The sequence below is a fragment of the Nematocida ausubeli genome, assembly GCF_000738915.1.
Source record: "Nematocida ausubeli strain ERTm6 chromosome Unknown supercont2.4, whole genome shotgun sequence".
In the NCBI taxonomy this organism is placed as follows: Eukaryota; Fungi; Microsporidia; genus Nematocida; species Nematocida ausubeli.
The window spans coordinates 257,041-269,361 of NW_026515637.1; the positions used below are offsets into that span (position 1 = coordinate 257,041).

Here is a 12,321-nt window from a genome sequence, read left to right on the forward strand (position 1 = left end):
CGATGACAGTATAAGCGAGTCTGAGCCTGATCCAGTAACAACTGACGAAATCACTGAACCTGATCCAGTAACACCCAATGAAAGTATAAACCAGTCTGAGTCTAAGCCAGTAACAACTGACGAATTCACTCAGCCTGAACCACTGCTGCCTAACGAAACTACTCAAACTGATCCACTGCTGTCTAACGAAACTACTCAAACTGATCCACTGCTGTCTAACGAAAGTATAAACCAGCCTGAGTCTAAACCAGTAACATCTAACGAAACCACTCAGCCTGATCCACTGCTACCTAATGAAAGTATAAGCCAGTCTGAGTCTAAACCAGTAACATCTAACGAAACTACTGATTCTGATCCAGTAACAACCGATGAATTCACTGATTCTGATCCAGTAACATCTGGTGAAACTACTGAGTCTGATCCCGTAACATCTAACGAAACTACTGAGTCTGATCCAGTAACATCCGATGAATTCACTGATTCTGATCTAGTAACATCTGGTGAAACTACCGATTCTGATCCAGTAACATCTGATGAAACTACTGATTCTGATTCAGCAACATCTGACTATTTTACTGATTCTGATCTAGTAACATCTGATGACAGTATAAGCGAGTCTGAGTCTGATCCAGCAACATCTGATGATAGTATAAGCGAGTCTGAGTCTGATCCAGTAACATCCGATGACAGTATAAGCGAGTCTGAGCCTGATCCAGTAACAACTGACGAAATCACTGAACCTGATCCAGTAACACCCAATGAAAGTATAAACCAGTCTGAGTCTAAGCCAGTAACAACTGACGAATTCACTCAGCCTGAACCACTGCTGCCTAACGAAACTACTCAAACTGATCCACTGCTGTCTAACGAAACTACTCAAACTGATCCACTGCTGTCTAACGAAAGTATAAACCAGCCTGAGTCTAAACCAGTAACATCTAACGAAACCACTCAGCCTGATCCACTGCTACCTAATGAAAGTATAAGCCAGTCTGAGTCTAAACCAGTAACATCTAACGAAACTACTGATTCTGATCCAGTAACAACCGATGAATTCACTGATTCTGATCCAGTAACATCTGGTGAAACTACTGAGTCTGATCCCGTAACATCTAACGAAACTACTGAGTCTGATCCAGTAACATCCGATGAATTCACTGATTCTGATCTAGTAACATCTGGTGAAACTACCGATTCTGATCCAGTAACATCTGATGAAACTACTGATTCTGATTCAGCAACATCTGACTATTTTACTGATTCTGATCTAGTAACATCTGATGACAGTATAAGCGAGTCTGAGTCTGATCCAGCAACATCTGATGATAGTATAAGCGAGTCTGAGTCTGATCCAGTAACATCCGATGACAGTATAAGCGAGTCTGAGCCTGATCCAGTAACAACTGACGAAATCACTGAACCTGATCCAGTAACACCCAATGAAAGTATAAACCAGTTAGAAGACACTCCAGCCAACTTGAAAAATGAAGCTGAAGAGAAACAAGTAAATAGTGCTGTGGACGGTGACTTAGTTGATAATAAGCCTATTGATGGGGATGCTGAAGTAAAAAAATCTTCTTTGGAGAGCCCTAGCTCTTCTACTAAAAAGAACAGCCCTCCTGCTATAGATGCATCTGAGAACAATACTGAACAGAATGACTCTTCTAGTGGCAAGCTTAATCTAGTAAACAACACCCAATGTGTTTCTAGCTCAAACCTTCACATATGGTCACTTTCAAGCCTGGCAGAGAAGGATATACAAAAGAATGTAAACTGCTCAGATAAAGTATGCGCTAGCGAAAATGAAAGAATCGTAGACTTTCTTTTAAAGCACAATCCACACATATTTACCTCCATCCCAGAAACCTTGTCTGATGAGTTGCTAAGTGAGTGCGCCTCTCGAGTTGTTTCGCTCACAGTTCTTCTGGATAAATACTCGGATGGCGACCTCTCCAATGCATACAACTGGCGCATGTTTAAAAACCTGGTAGGCTTTGAAGTGGTTGGAGGTGGAATCAACTCCTCCCCAGACGAAAGTATATATGATGTTCTTGCTTGCTTGACCTCTATTTTCTCGTCATTTGACAAAGAGAAGCATGTAGTGGTTTTGTCAAACATGTCTATTACAAGTGTTGTTTTGGGAGGAATCCAACTGATGAAGCCAAACCAGCTAGCATTCAACGAGACTTCTTACTCTGCCGACAATACAGATATTTCACTCGATAATCTTGTTGTTAGCTTACTTCCAGATCTAAACCATCTTATATTTAGTGGGTTTGAAATGTCAGGATGGACATGCGATCAAGACCAAGCTGAAAACACTGCAGGCGACAACTTCCTCTCCATGGCAACTGTTGAGAACTGCAGTAGCCAGCAGGTTCAGGATTTGCTGTGCTACACCTTCTTTAAATCTGCCAAAACGCATGTGCTGAAGAACAACGGCATCTCTGATCTAAAAATCTACACTGAAACACCATTCTTATATGTTCGGCATCTGGTTCTAATAGATGAGCCGGGATTCACTAATCTGGCGTTTGCACATGTATCCAAACTCTTGTCTATTGACAGCATTTGTATAGTTGGTGGCTCTCTCTCGCTTTCCATTGATGCAGAAATACTCAATCCTAGCGAAGCAAAGCTGCAGGAGATTGGAATTGACTCGCAGTGCAAGCTTTCAATTCTAGGAGACATAGATAGTGAATGGATTTCTAAGCTTACACTTTCAGAATATGTATACTCTCCCGGCAAAGTTGCTGAGCGGGTTTTTAGAATCGGCGTAGACAAAGCTCTTAAAACATCCTTCCTCTCCATTGATAAGTCTTCCTTGTTCTTAACCTATAAAGACGAGTTTTCACACGCCCCCATTCTCTCATCAGCACAGACCTCTCATCCTATTTTAGCCAACCTTATATTAAACCCTAAGGATCCTAGCATAGAGAAGGAATCTACAGACAGCATCCAAGCAAAAGCAGCTGCCATGTATAAGACAATCGGGCTAACTGTGTCATTCACAAATGAAAGCTTATTTCCATGTCCTGCAATTTGATTGCACATAGCAATAAACTGTCTATTTACAACTATTTCTATTCTTACTATATTGTTTGTGCATTAACTCTTAGTGTTTGTGCTAGATTATACATTTATATTCTGATGGAGGTCATTTCTTTTGCATCCTATGATGATGCATAACTAGGATAGTACTCAATAAAAAAAATAAGTATATTCTCTTTGAATGCACATGTGGAAAACTTTGCCATTTATTTAAACTTCAATTGTTTAAGTACTTACATGTTGAATTTATTTTACTAAATTATAATTAATCTATTTTTTTCCTTTCATCTCTAAACTCTTCACTGTGTACTAATATTAAGTGATTCGGGTTAATTTTTAGAAGAAGCACAGGAAAATACAGAAACATGTAAAAATGAAAGAACCATATAAGCTATGGACCCAACAAAATCTAAGCACAGAAAACTTATTGATAATGAGATACAACACAGAAAAGATAAAAAACAGACAGACAGAGCAATGAATTATATGAATGCAATTTGAAAGAGATCTAGAGAGCTAAGGAAGTTAAAACACAAGTTGAGAATGCTATCTGTTGATACTTGGAAATGATAAATAGAGGAGAAGAGAATTCTGATATTAAACAAGCTTTTTGAATTTATATCAGATATGTTCTTAGAATAGCCAATAGCATACGTAACTATTCGCTGTAGCAGATTAACTAAAAACAGCATATTTTTTGGAAAATAGCCCAAAAAGAGCAATTATATTTTTATACCATAAATTTAGTATTTTAGGATATTTATGGGGCATAAGTCTTTAGTATAGCCTATGGATTATCTGCTGTTGCAATATAGCATAAAAAGCAGCATTCACTGAAGGTAGTATAGAAAAGTAGAAGCAATGATCATACAGTGGGCGCACATCTATTCTTGCTATGCTCTTTTCTTATTATTTAAATTGCTTGTGCAGTGTCTTTATGCTATTGTGTTAGTGAAGGCATGTTTATATTATCCTAAGTGTTTGTTCTTGTATACTGAAACTTCTTCTTTCTCATTTTATTTTAATTCTATTATTAGAAGCTCATAAATTGGAAAATCTATGGTGTGCCTATAAAAACACCTATAATCATCCCATGTCAAAAGAAGCTGTTTAAACATGTTTTTAATATACAAAGCTTCATAATCAAATTGTTTGTTTGCTTGTTCGAGATTCAAATGTATCGGTGTGCATATCGGAAATGTCTATCTTTACAGAAAACTGTCCAAAAAGACGGAGAGCAAATGCATCAAACTGAAAGTATCTACTAAACCACTGTTCTTTGGGTGCATCCATCTGGTTGTCTAGTTTGCAATTTTGCATATAAAGACACGCACACCATAAATCTTTTTACACGAATAGACACCGTAAATCCAATAAATAAAACTTTCTGGGATTAGTGTCATGAAAAATGCACACAAGACCTGCTCAGTAAACAGAAAACATTAATACTGGGTGGCTTTAAACACAATTCTTTATTTAACTCTTCACAACAATCTTTTTATCAATGTAGAACTGTTGTATCTTTTTGTTGATAAATAAAAATGAGCCGATAAACACACCTATCTTTAAGAAGACTGCCAGCAGTATGATCTTGAATATTTCACCAGACAGTTTTTTGTACTGCTGTTCGTCTGTTTTGTCTATCTCCTGCAGGTCTAATATTTCTTTTGATACATTTATACACTCAGCTATTCTCTTCTCTTTGTTCTTTATCTGAGAGTCTGTGTGCGAATATATGCTGGGATCCTCAGGGCGCCCTTCATATGTCACTACATCTATTCCGATTTCAACATTCGGATTAGGGTCAATGTACACTCTGAATAAAAACATATGGTAGTTCTCGTGTGTAGATGTCCATAAAAAGTTTACTTTTGATCCATGCTGTGTGTTTTTAGAAGTGTACACATCCACTCCTACTTTTGTTAATGCCTTCCAGTCTTTTGACGGAGACTCAAAGACAGCCATTTCCACCCGAATGTCTCTGTAGTGCTCATCTGACATAGTAGAGCTGGCATCTTCATCCATGCTGTAAAACTCCTTTGGCTCCATCCACTTGGAGGAGTCATTTTTTCTAAGATACACCTTGGCATCGGATAAAGTCACAGTTGACTTTTTCAATTCTTTTATGATAATTATAGGCGAGTTTGGCTTGTACTGCTCAATAAACCCATAAATAGCACCTAGCATGACTAGAATAACCAATCCTTTCATTGAAAATAAAATAAACTGCACAATAAATGAAAATGAAAATCCAGGAAAACAAAAGATAAAAGAGGCCAGGCTGAATGAGCAGCACAGCAGATGCGATTTCTCTGAAGATGTACAGTGCATTTCAGAAGACTCCACTCTGCTAGATTCTAGATGAACCCATAAACTACACTACTACTAAATAGCGTAATTCAACCAGCAAGTAATATTTATTTGTAGACAAAAGTAGCTTTATGCTTCTTCTTTATACATGCATTTGTTCAAGTTAGGCACAGATGTGAAGATCCAGTTAGCATAGCAAAAGGTAGAGAAATTAGTAGAGTTCCTGGGTGTGCGCTTAAAAGCAGCTCTATTTTGGGCTTACATTAGGTTAGAAGCTTCTTTTAACATGCAATTTAAGCACACACCAAAATACATAATCTCTTGTGCTAGAATGCATGTATAGCGAACACATGGATGAGCTGCAAACAAAATAGAAGAGCTTACTATGATTAAACAGCCAATAAGGAACCCATGCTATAAAATACTCAGCAGAGTTTTTGGATTCTGAATTTGCAGAAGTAGTACAACACATCTACTAACACCCTTAAGAGCAAGCATGTAAGCATCTGTTTCATATAATAGCTACTTAATCTGTCTAATAATGATAATAAAAAGAGTGAATGCATTTACTTTATTTGAATGTCTCGCGAAAGCACGCTTTTTTGGCTGTATCACTCTAAAGACTCTGATAGAATTGATATGAACCGTTTAGCCCAGTGCTCTGCTGTAAATTTGAAAACAACTTTCTGCATCTCTTCCTTTCGCTGCGCTTTTTCATCATCCGGCATATCCAGAGATGTTTTGTATGCGCCTGCTAGCTTTTTTATATCCCATGGGTTGGAGTACACAGATCCTGTTAGCATGCCAGCTGCGCCTGCGTATTCACTCATAACAAGCACCCCATTAGTGGTGCACGCAATAAACTCCAGCGCAACCAGATTCATTCCATCTCTTAGCGAGGAAATCGCACAGACATCTGATGCGCTGTAGAGTGCGCATAGCTCAGTAAATGAGATTGAGTTGTTTATGAAGTATATTGAAGTATCTTCAATTGGCCCAGATGAGTTGACAGATCCGCTCAGGCGGCACAAAACATCTGAAAGGGCTGCATATACCTTGACGTCAGTTCTGCTGGGAACACCGACCTGGCAAAATACAACTTTGTCAGAGAGCTCTTTGTTTTCAACAAGCATCTTTTTGAATGCTTGTATTCTGTGAGGTATGCCCTTTATGTAGTCTACTCTGTCAATTCCCAGAACGATTTTTTTGTTTCCTAAGCGCTTTTTTATTTCTTTTGCTCTTTCAATTGTTTCCTTCTTCTGGGACTCCTTTTGGAATGCCACGGGGTCTATTCCTATAGGAAGAGCTTCAAGCTTAACAGATCTCCCGTCTATCTCTATGGTCGTTTCCGAGGAGGCCGCGGTCTCGCACACCTCTGACGCCTTCTTGAAATTGGCCAGATATTCAAAGGTGTGAAATGCCGCCAAGTCTGATCCCAGGATACCCTTTATCAAGGGAAACAGAATTGGAAATCCTTTTAGAATGCTGTAGCTTGGAAACGGAATATGCAAAAAGTATCCTATTTTTATGCTTTTTGAGAAGCCTTTGCGAATAAACTCAGGCAGAAGCATTAAGTGGTAGTCGTGCACCCAAACTATGTCTCCCTCCTGGGCTGTCTTGAGTATTTCTTCTGCAAACTGCATATTTACCTTTTTGTATGCAATGTAGTCTTCAATGCTAAAGGATGCAAGGTCTGAGAAGGAGTGCAGAAGAGGCCAGAGAACGCCGTTGCACAGATTGTTGTAGTACTTGTCATATAGAGTCTCTTCTATGAAAATAGGATAGTAGTTGTATTTTTCAATGCACTCCTTTTTGACCATTTCCTGATCCTCAGGGTCCACACCCTCCAGTGACCCAACCCACATAAAGTTTAGCGACTCCTGTGCACCGCTAAGTCCAGTTACCAGCCCACCCGAGGTTTTTGTGTATGTGTACACGCCCCCTTCTTTTTTGGCATGCAGCGGGAGTCTATTGCTTACTACTGTAATTCTTTTGTTTTTCATGTTTTTCCAAACACAGCAATAGAAATACTAAAATATTCTTTAATAAGAAAGTCTTTCTCTCTGGTATTACAAGCATGGCCTGCTTGACATGCAATGGAGTATGCTATGTGGTATGCAGATATATGTGTGCACTTTAACACCCGCATACTTTTATTAAAGCAATATACTATGCAACTTTCATTGTAGGTTGAAGTATATAATAAACTGGTGTTACAGCTATTTTTCTACATATTCAATCGATTTCCCGCTGTAGCCATCATAAGATCCTGTATATTTGTTTCATGCATAGTTGTTTTATTGTGTGGGTTTATTGCAGCCTTTTCTGCATTCTACTATTTTCTATTTGCAATCCTTCCAATAAAACTATATATGTGTATGTATTTGTAGACTTTATATTTTTAGAGTAATGCAAAGACATATAAAAATGGAGATGCATATTTCACGCGTCTTCTTTAATACCACGCCATAATGAAGCCTCTAAATAAGTCGATTGACAGGCATAAAGCACTATACAGTCTAAAGTTTTTGAACAACAATAGGAGGAATACATAGAAAATACCAACTTTTATAAGCCCGCAGACCAAAGTGTATAGAAAAAAGCATGGCAGGCCAAGAAACATGAATATATAATGTATAGCCAGCCCGCAGCAGGCAATATGCAAGAAAAGTACACAGTAGATTTGATAGGCGCAAGCCAAGGCTTCAATAAAAAGAGCTGAAGTTTAGTGACAATAGAAAGAAAGGAAGATAAAAGACTATTCACTTTATTACAACTGGTATGATCTAGTAGAGACCAAGATTTCTAGAGAAAACGACTGCGTAGAGACCTCTTCTTCTTACCTGGAACATGTGCTCGCATGATACCTTGCAGAATGTGAACATTGGTGCACATGGTTTCTCGCATGGGTCTGTTCCGCACTTCACTGGCTTTGCGCATGGTGAGCAATCTCTGTACAGTGGCATTGGTGGGCATTGCATTGGTCCACATGGCATTGGGGGGAATGGCATTGGTGGGAACACTGGGCCTGGGAAAGGTCTTCTTGGCATCCATGGGAATGGCATGCATGGCTTGTTGGGGATGACTAGGTAGAAGTCGTCGCCTACAGCAATGTATATGTTATTGAAGTGGTCAATGAAGAGACAGACACATCCGCACACGCTGAATTTAGCTCTTGCCTCGCAAAGGGCCTTGTGTAAAACAGATGGAGTTCTAAGAATTGTTGGGATTCTTAAAAGACCTGTGCTGATTGGGAATGCCTTGGAGAATGTCCAGATTGTGTCTCTTGAGAATGGCTTGCATTTGGTCTCAACGATTCTTATGAAAGGTCCGCAGAAAAGGGTCATCTCATCAATAACGTAGACCTTCTTGTGTGGGTAGTTTCTTACACAGGGGGAGTCGCATGGTGTTAGTCTTCTCTTTACTTCACATTTGGTTGGTTTGCAGCATGCAATTGGGCATCCTCTGTTGTCCTTGATTTCAACATTTGGTGCTTTGCAGCACTCGTTCTCACGTACTGGGCAGGGTGCTGGGCATACTGGTGCAGGTGCTGGGCATGGTTTTGGGCACACTGGAGCTGGAGCTGGAGAGGGTGCTGGGCACACTGGGGCAGGTGCTGGGCATGGAGCCGGTGCTGGGCATGGAGTGACTCCAGTCTTCAGGCAAAGAACACTGTTTGTCTTGTTGCTGTAATCCATTGGGGTTACATCACCAGCAGCAGTGCCGATTACCATGTTGATCTTCTCATCATTCCATCCTGCAATGTGTGCTCTGGCAACGCCTGATGCTCTCATTGATGACAGAACCATGTTCATGTCTTCAGCTCTGAGGATAAAAGGCTGCATACCAAGTCTTTCACAGACTGCAGATGGGTTTGGGAGATCCTGTGCACCCTGAATAGTCACTACATTCACCTTGCCTTGGCCTTGGGCTAAGCAAGAGACTGTCTTGCTGAGTAGAGTAATTATAGGAAGGTATCTCATTGGTTTTCTCATGTTTTTGACCTATTTATATCTTTATATTGCGCAATAAAGTCAAATAAGGTCATTTTTAGTTCTCCAAGGAACACGGTCTTTGATCCTTTTTCATCAAATTACGGGTCCATTAGCAATTAGTGGGGTCTATTTTTCTTTAATAATAATATACCTTAATTAAATATAATTTATGCGTGTCTTAGGCAGGCCTAGTTCTGCATATGAAGAATTGCAATATATTCTGGATTTCATTCGCCCAAGGGGCATGCCTTTCCATACACTGAATTAGCAGGATAAACACGCAAAACAGTACTTCGTAAGGGCTTTATATATAAAATCATTATGGGCACTGGACTAGTAGAAATAAGAGCACGCTACACCATAAGACAGAAATAATATTTAAGAGAAGTGCATGGCTTTATTGGCATGTGCATATGTTAATTTAAATATCCTGAGGCAGTATCCTATTCCACCTGTGGGTAGAATGGTTGCAGGCAATAGCTAAGAAATGTGTTAGATACTTTATAGACAACAAAAGTGCGAAAGTGGTTCTGCATAGGGACAATGAGTGAGAAAGAAAGAGAATGGCTTTTATAGAAAGAAGGTTTAATAGAGGACTTTGTGCATGCATGTTTCTACATTCAATGAGTGTGTCTATGTGAGCATCCTTTCATATGACAGGCGTGTCTTGAGTTAGTAAATTCAAATTTTCATAACTCACTTGCATATTGTACAATGCAGTGCTCCATATGTATAATAACATGCCTTAGCCTGTTTAAGCCACAAAGCAATATACGCATGCAGAACAGGGCATTTATGGCTATATAATAAAAATACTTCTTACAAGCATATTCTACTTCTAAGTACCTTAAACACACTGGAACGCATTGGTATGGCAATGGATATTCATGTATTACGCCAGATGCATCTTATAAGCTAGCTACTTACCCATCATTAGAGGATTGACTAAAGAATAATTAAATTCACACAGGTGTGCTTTCTCTCACACAGAAGCAAATAGATATGCGTCTGCATGCTGTAACTTATCAGGCTGTATTTACAGTGTTTGCAGAGCACCAATATTGTAGTTTACTCTGTGGTGAAATGCATTTATGCATACTAGATAATTAATGTGTGTCATGTCAACATAAAGACAGATGATTTGTATTTTGAGAAGAGAATTACTCCATGAGTCATAAGCCATTCTATTTATCGTAGAATATTAGCACCCACCACAGGCACAAAATAACTAGAATAATACCACAAGAATGCAAGAAGAGCTATGATTAATCAATTAGTCCTTTTGTTTATGTACACACGAGCACAAGGATCAATGAAAAAGTCTAATTAAAACAAAGAGAGAATACATGCATATTGAATAGTGATTGCATCAAAGACATTTCTACAATGCAGAGGCATATTAACTCCAAGTGTTATTTAAACAGAAGATGTGATTTGAAATACTATGTCATTTATATAATATTTACAATGGGCCAAACTATGCAGCAGTGCATTCATGGCACTTGTATGGAAAGACAAGCACCGCATAGTATAGACATCTGCAAATTATAGTGCACCAATATTATAAACCACCAAGGATGGCAACCCTACTTCAATTTCTCACCAACTTTACATATGCACTCAGGCTATATACAGTGCAAAAAAGAGTAGATCACTGCATAGTGTGTAGTTAGTTCGCATAAGTCATCTGTAAGCAATTTCCTAAATACCACAATAAACCTATTATTTCTTAGACAAATAGCCTTTCTAGCTAGAAAACATTTCACTGTATGAGACTTCATTACACTCATATACATAGAAAATAGTACTCTACTAGGCGTTAATAGTGAAGAGATGAAATTATTCCACTCTACTAAAATCTATGCTCCACAGTGCTTAATACACTGAGTAGTGCATTATTATTAAACATATGCTGTTCTGCTCCTCAATTATTCTAACTATTCGGGCTATTTTCATTGCACTCTTTCTAGCTTATTTTCTCTTACTGTACTCTGCACTGTCTACTACGGGTATGAATGTACATATATTATATAGTATCTGCCTGTCTTGCATTTATACGGTCATTAGTGCCTAGTAATCCAGAAGATTGCTTAATCTTGTGTAGCTTGCTAGAACACATGCTCTCAGCGTCTACAATAAGAAATACATATAGGGATGTGCTGAAGAGACATCCCAGGATATGCCACAGAGCGTGCGAGTCCAGCAGAAAGTACACAGGCCCAAAGTCAATCACTTGGAAGGCTGCACTGACTAGGATGCCAAGCATGCTTAGTTTTAATATCTTGCTGTATGAGTGGGCAGATGTCCTTTTATGCCACACACTCCAAAGGGCAAAATTGCACCCAAACAGAACCCCGCACACAATGGAGTTGTACAAAAAGTTAAACTCTACAAAGTGCATATACAGCACATGCACAGTCCCAAAAAGCATTAAAATACGCCGAATAGCCACTGGGTATATGGATAGCTTATTTCCAGAGAGAACAAGAGTAGAAGATATACTCGCAATGGCCCCAAAGTAATCCATGCACTGTGTGCTATACGTGTCACGTATATGGAATATCCCACTGAATATCCATGTAGCAACATGCACACAGAATGTATATTTCAAGGTAGCTAGATACTGGAGATGCGCAGGATGCGGGTATGCCTTGGTGGCTTGTCTCTTAATCATTCTTAGGATGTATATAAGAGACACACCTGCGGATATAGCAGATAGAAACGAGAACACAGAAGACACAGCCTCCTGCGCATGGCACACTCTGATAAATGCGTATTTCCCCAGATACTTTACAGAAGTATTTCTTTGTTTAATGCATTCTTTAATGAATTTCTGGTTTTTCTGAAAGTCATGGTGCGAAAATAAAAAAGCATCAATGCGCGCACTTAATATGCCGTATACATGATATGGGCCCGTGTTTGTTTGTTCTTCTTTCATTCCAGAGTCATAAAGTAAATTAATTGT

At 39.0% G+C, this 12,321-nt stretch overlaps 5 protein-coding genes across 5 annotated transcripts; 1 reads left to right on the top strand and 4 right to left on the bottom strand.

The window, feature by feature from the left end:
* Nucleotide 1: 1 nt before the first annotated feature.
* Nucleotides 2-3,046, top strand: NESG_01700 (uncharacterized protein; the record flags this gene model as incomplete). The annotated part of the gene is made up of 1 exon (XM_053049324.1): nucleotides 2-3,046. A coding segment is annotated over one exon (3,045 nt), but the record flags the coding sequence as incomplete, so codon positions are not given.
* Nucleotides 3,047-4,527: 1,481 nt separating this feature from the next.
* Nucleotides 4,528-5,262, bottom strand: NESG_01701 (uncharacterized protein; the record flags this gene model as incomplete). Its single annotated transcript, XM_053049325.1, has 1 exon — nucleotides 4,528-5,262. The coding sequence occupies one exon, from the start codon at nucleotides 5,260-5,262 to the stop codon at nucleotides 4,528-4,530; it is 735 nt and encodes a 244-aa protein (XP_052904275.1).
* A 710-nt stretch (nucleotides 5,263-5,972) lies between these two features.
* NESG_01702 (uncharacterized protein) lies at nucleotides 5,973-7,364 on the bottom strand (the record flags this gene model as incomplete). Its single annotated transcript, XM_053049326.1, has 1 exon — nucleotides 5,973-7,364. The coding sequence occupies one exon, from the start codon at nucleotides 7,362-7,364 to the stop codon at nucleotides 5,973-5,975; it is 1,392 nt and encodes a 463-aa protein (XP_052904276.1).
* Nucleotides 7,365-8,147: 783 nt separating this feature from the next.
* Nucleotides 8,148-9,356, bottom strand: NESG_01703 (uncharacterized protein; the record flags this gene model as incomplete). Its single annotated transcript, XM_053049327.1, has 1 exon — nucleotides 8,148-9,356. The coding sequence occupies one exon, from the start codon at nucleotides 9,354-9,356 to the stop codon at nucleotides 8,148-8,150; it is 1,209 nt and encodes a 402-aa protein (XP_052904277.1).
* A 2,026-nt stretch (nucleotides 9,357-11,382) lies between these two features.
* On the bottom strand, nucleotides 11,383-12,294 carry NESG_01704 (uncharacterized protein; the record flags this gene model as incomplete). Its single annotated transcript, XM_053049328.1, has 1 exon — nucleotides 11,383-12,294. The coding sequence occupies one exon, from the start codon at nucleotides 12,292-12,294 to the stop codon at nucleotides 11,383-11,385; it is 912 nt and encodes a 303-aa protein (XP_052904278.1).
* Between the last annotated feature and the right edge of the window lie 27 nt (nucleotides 12,295-12,321).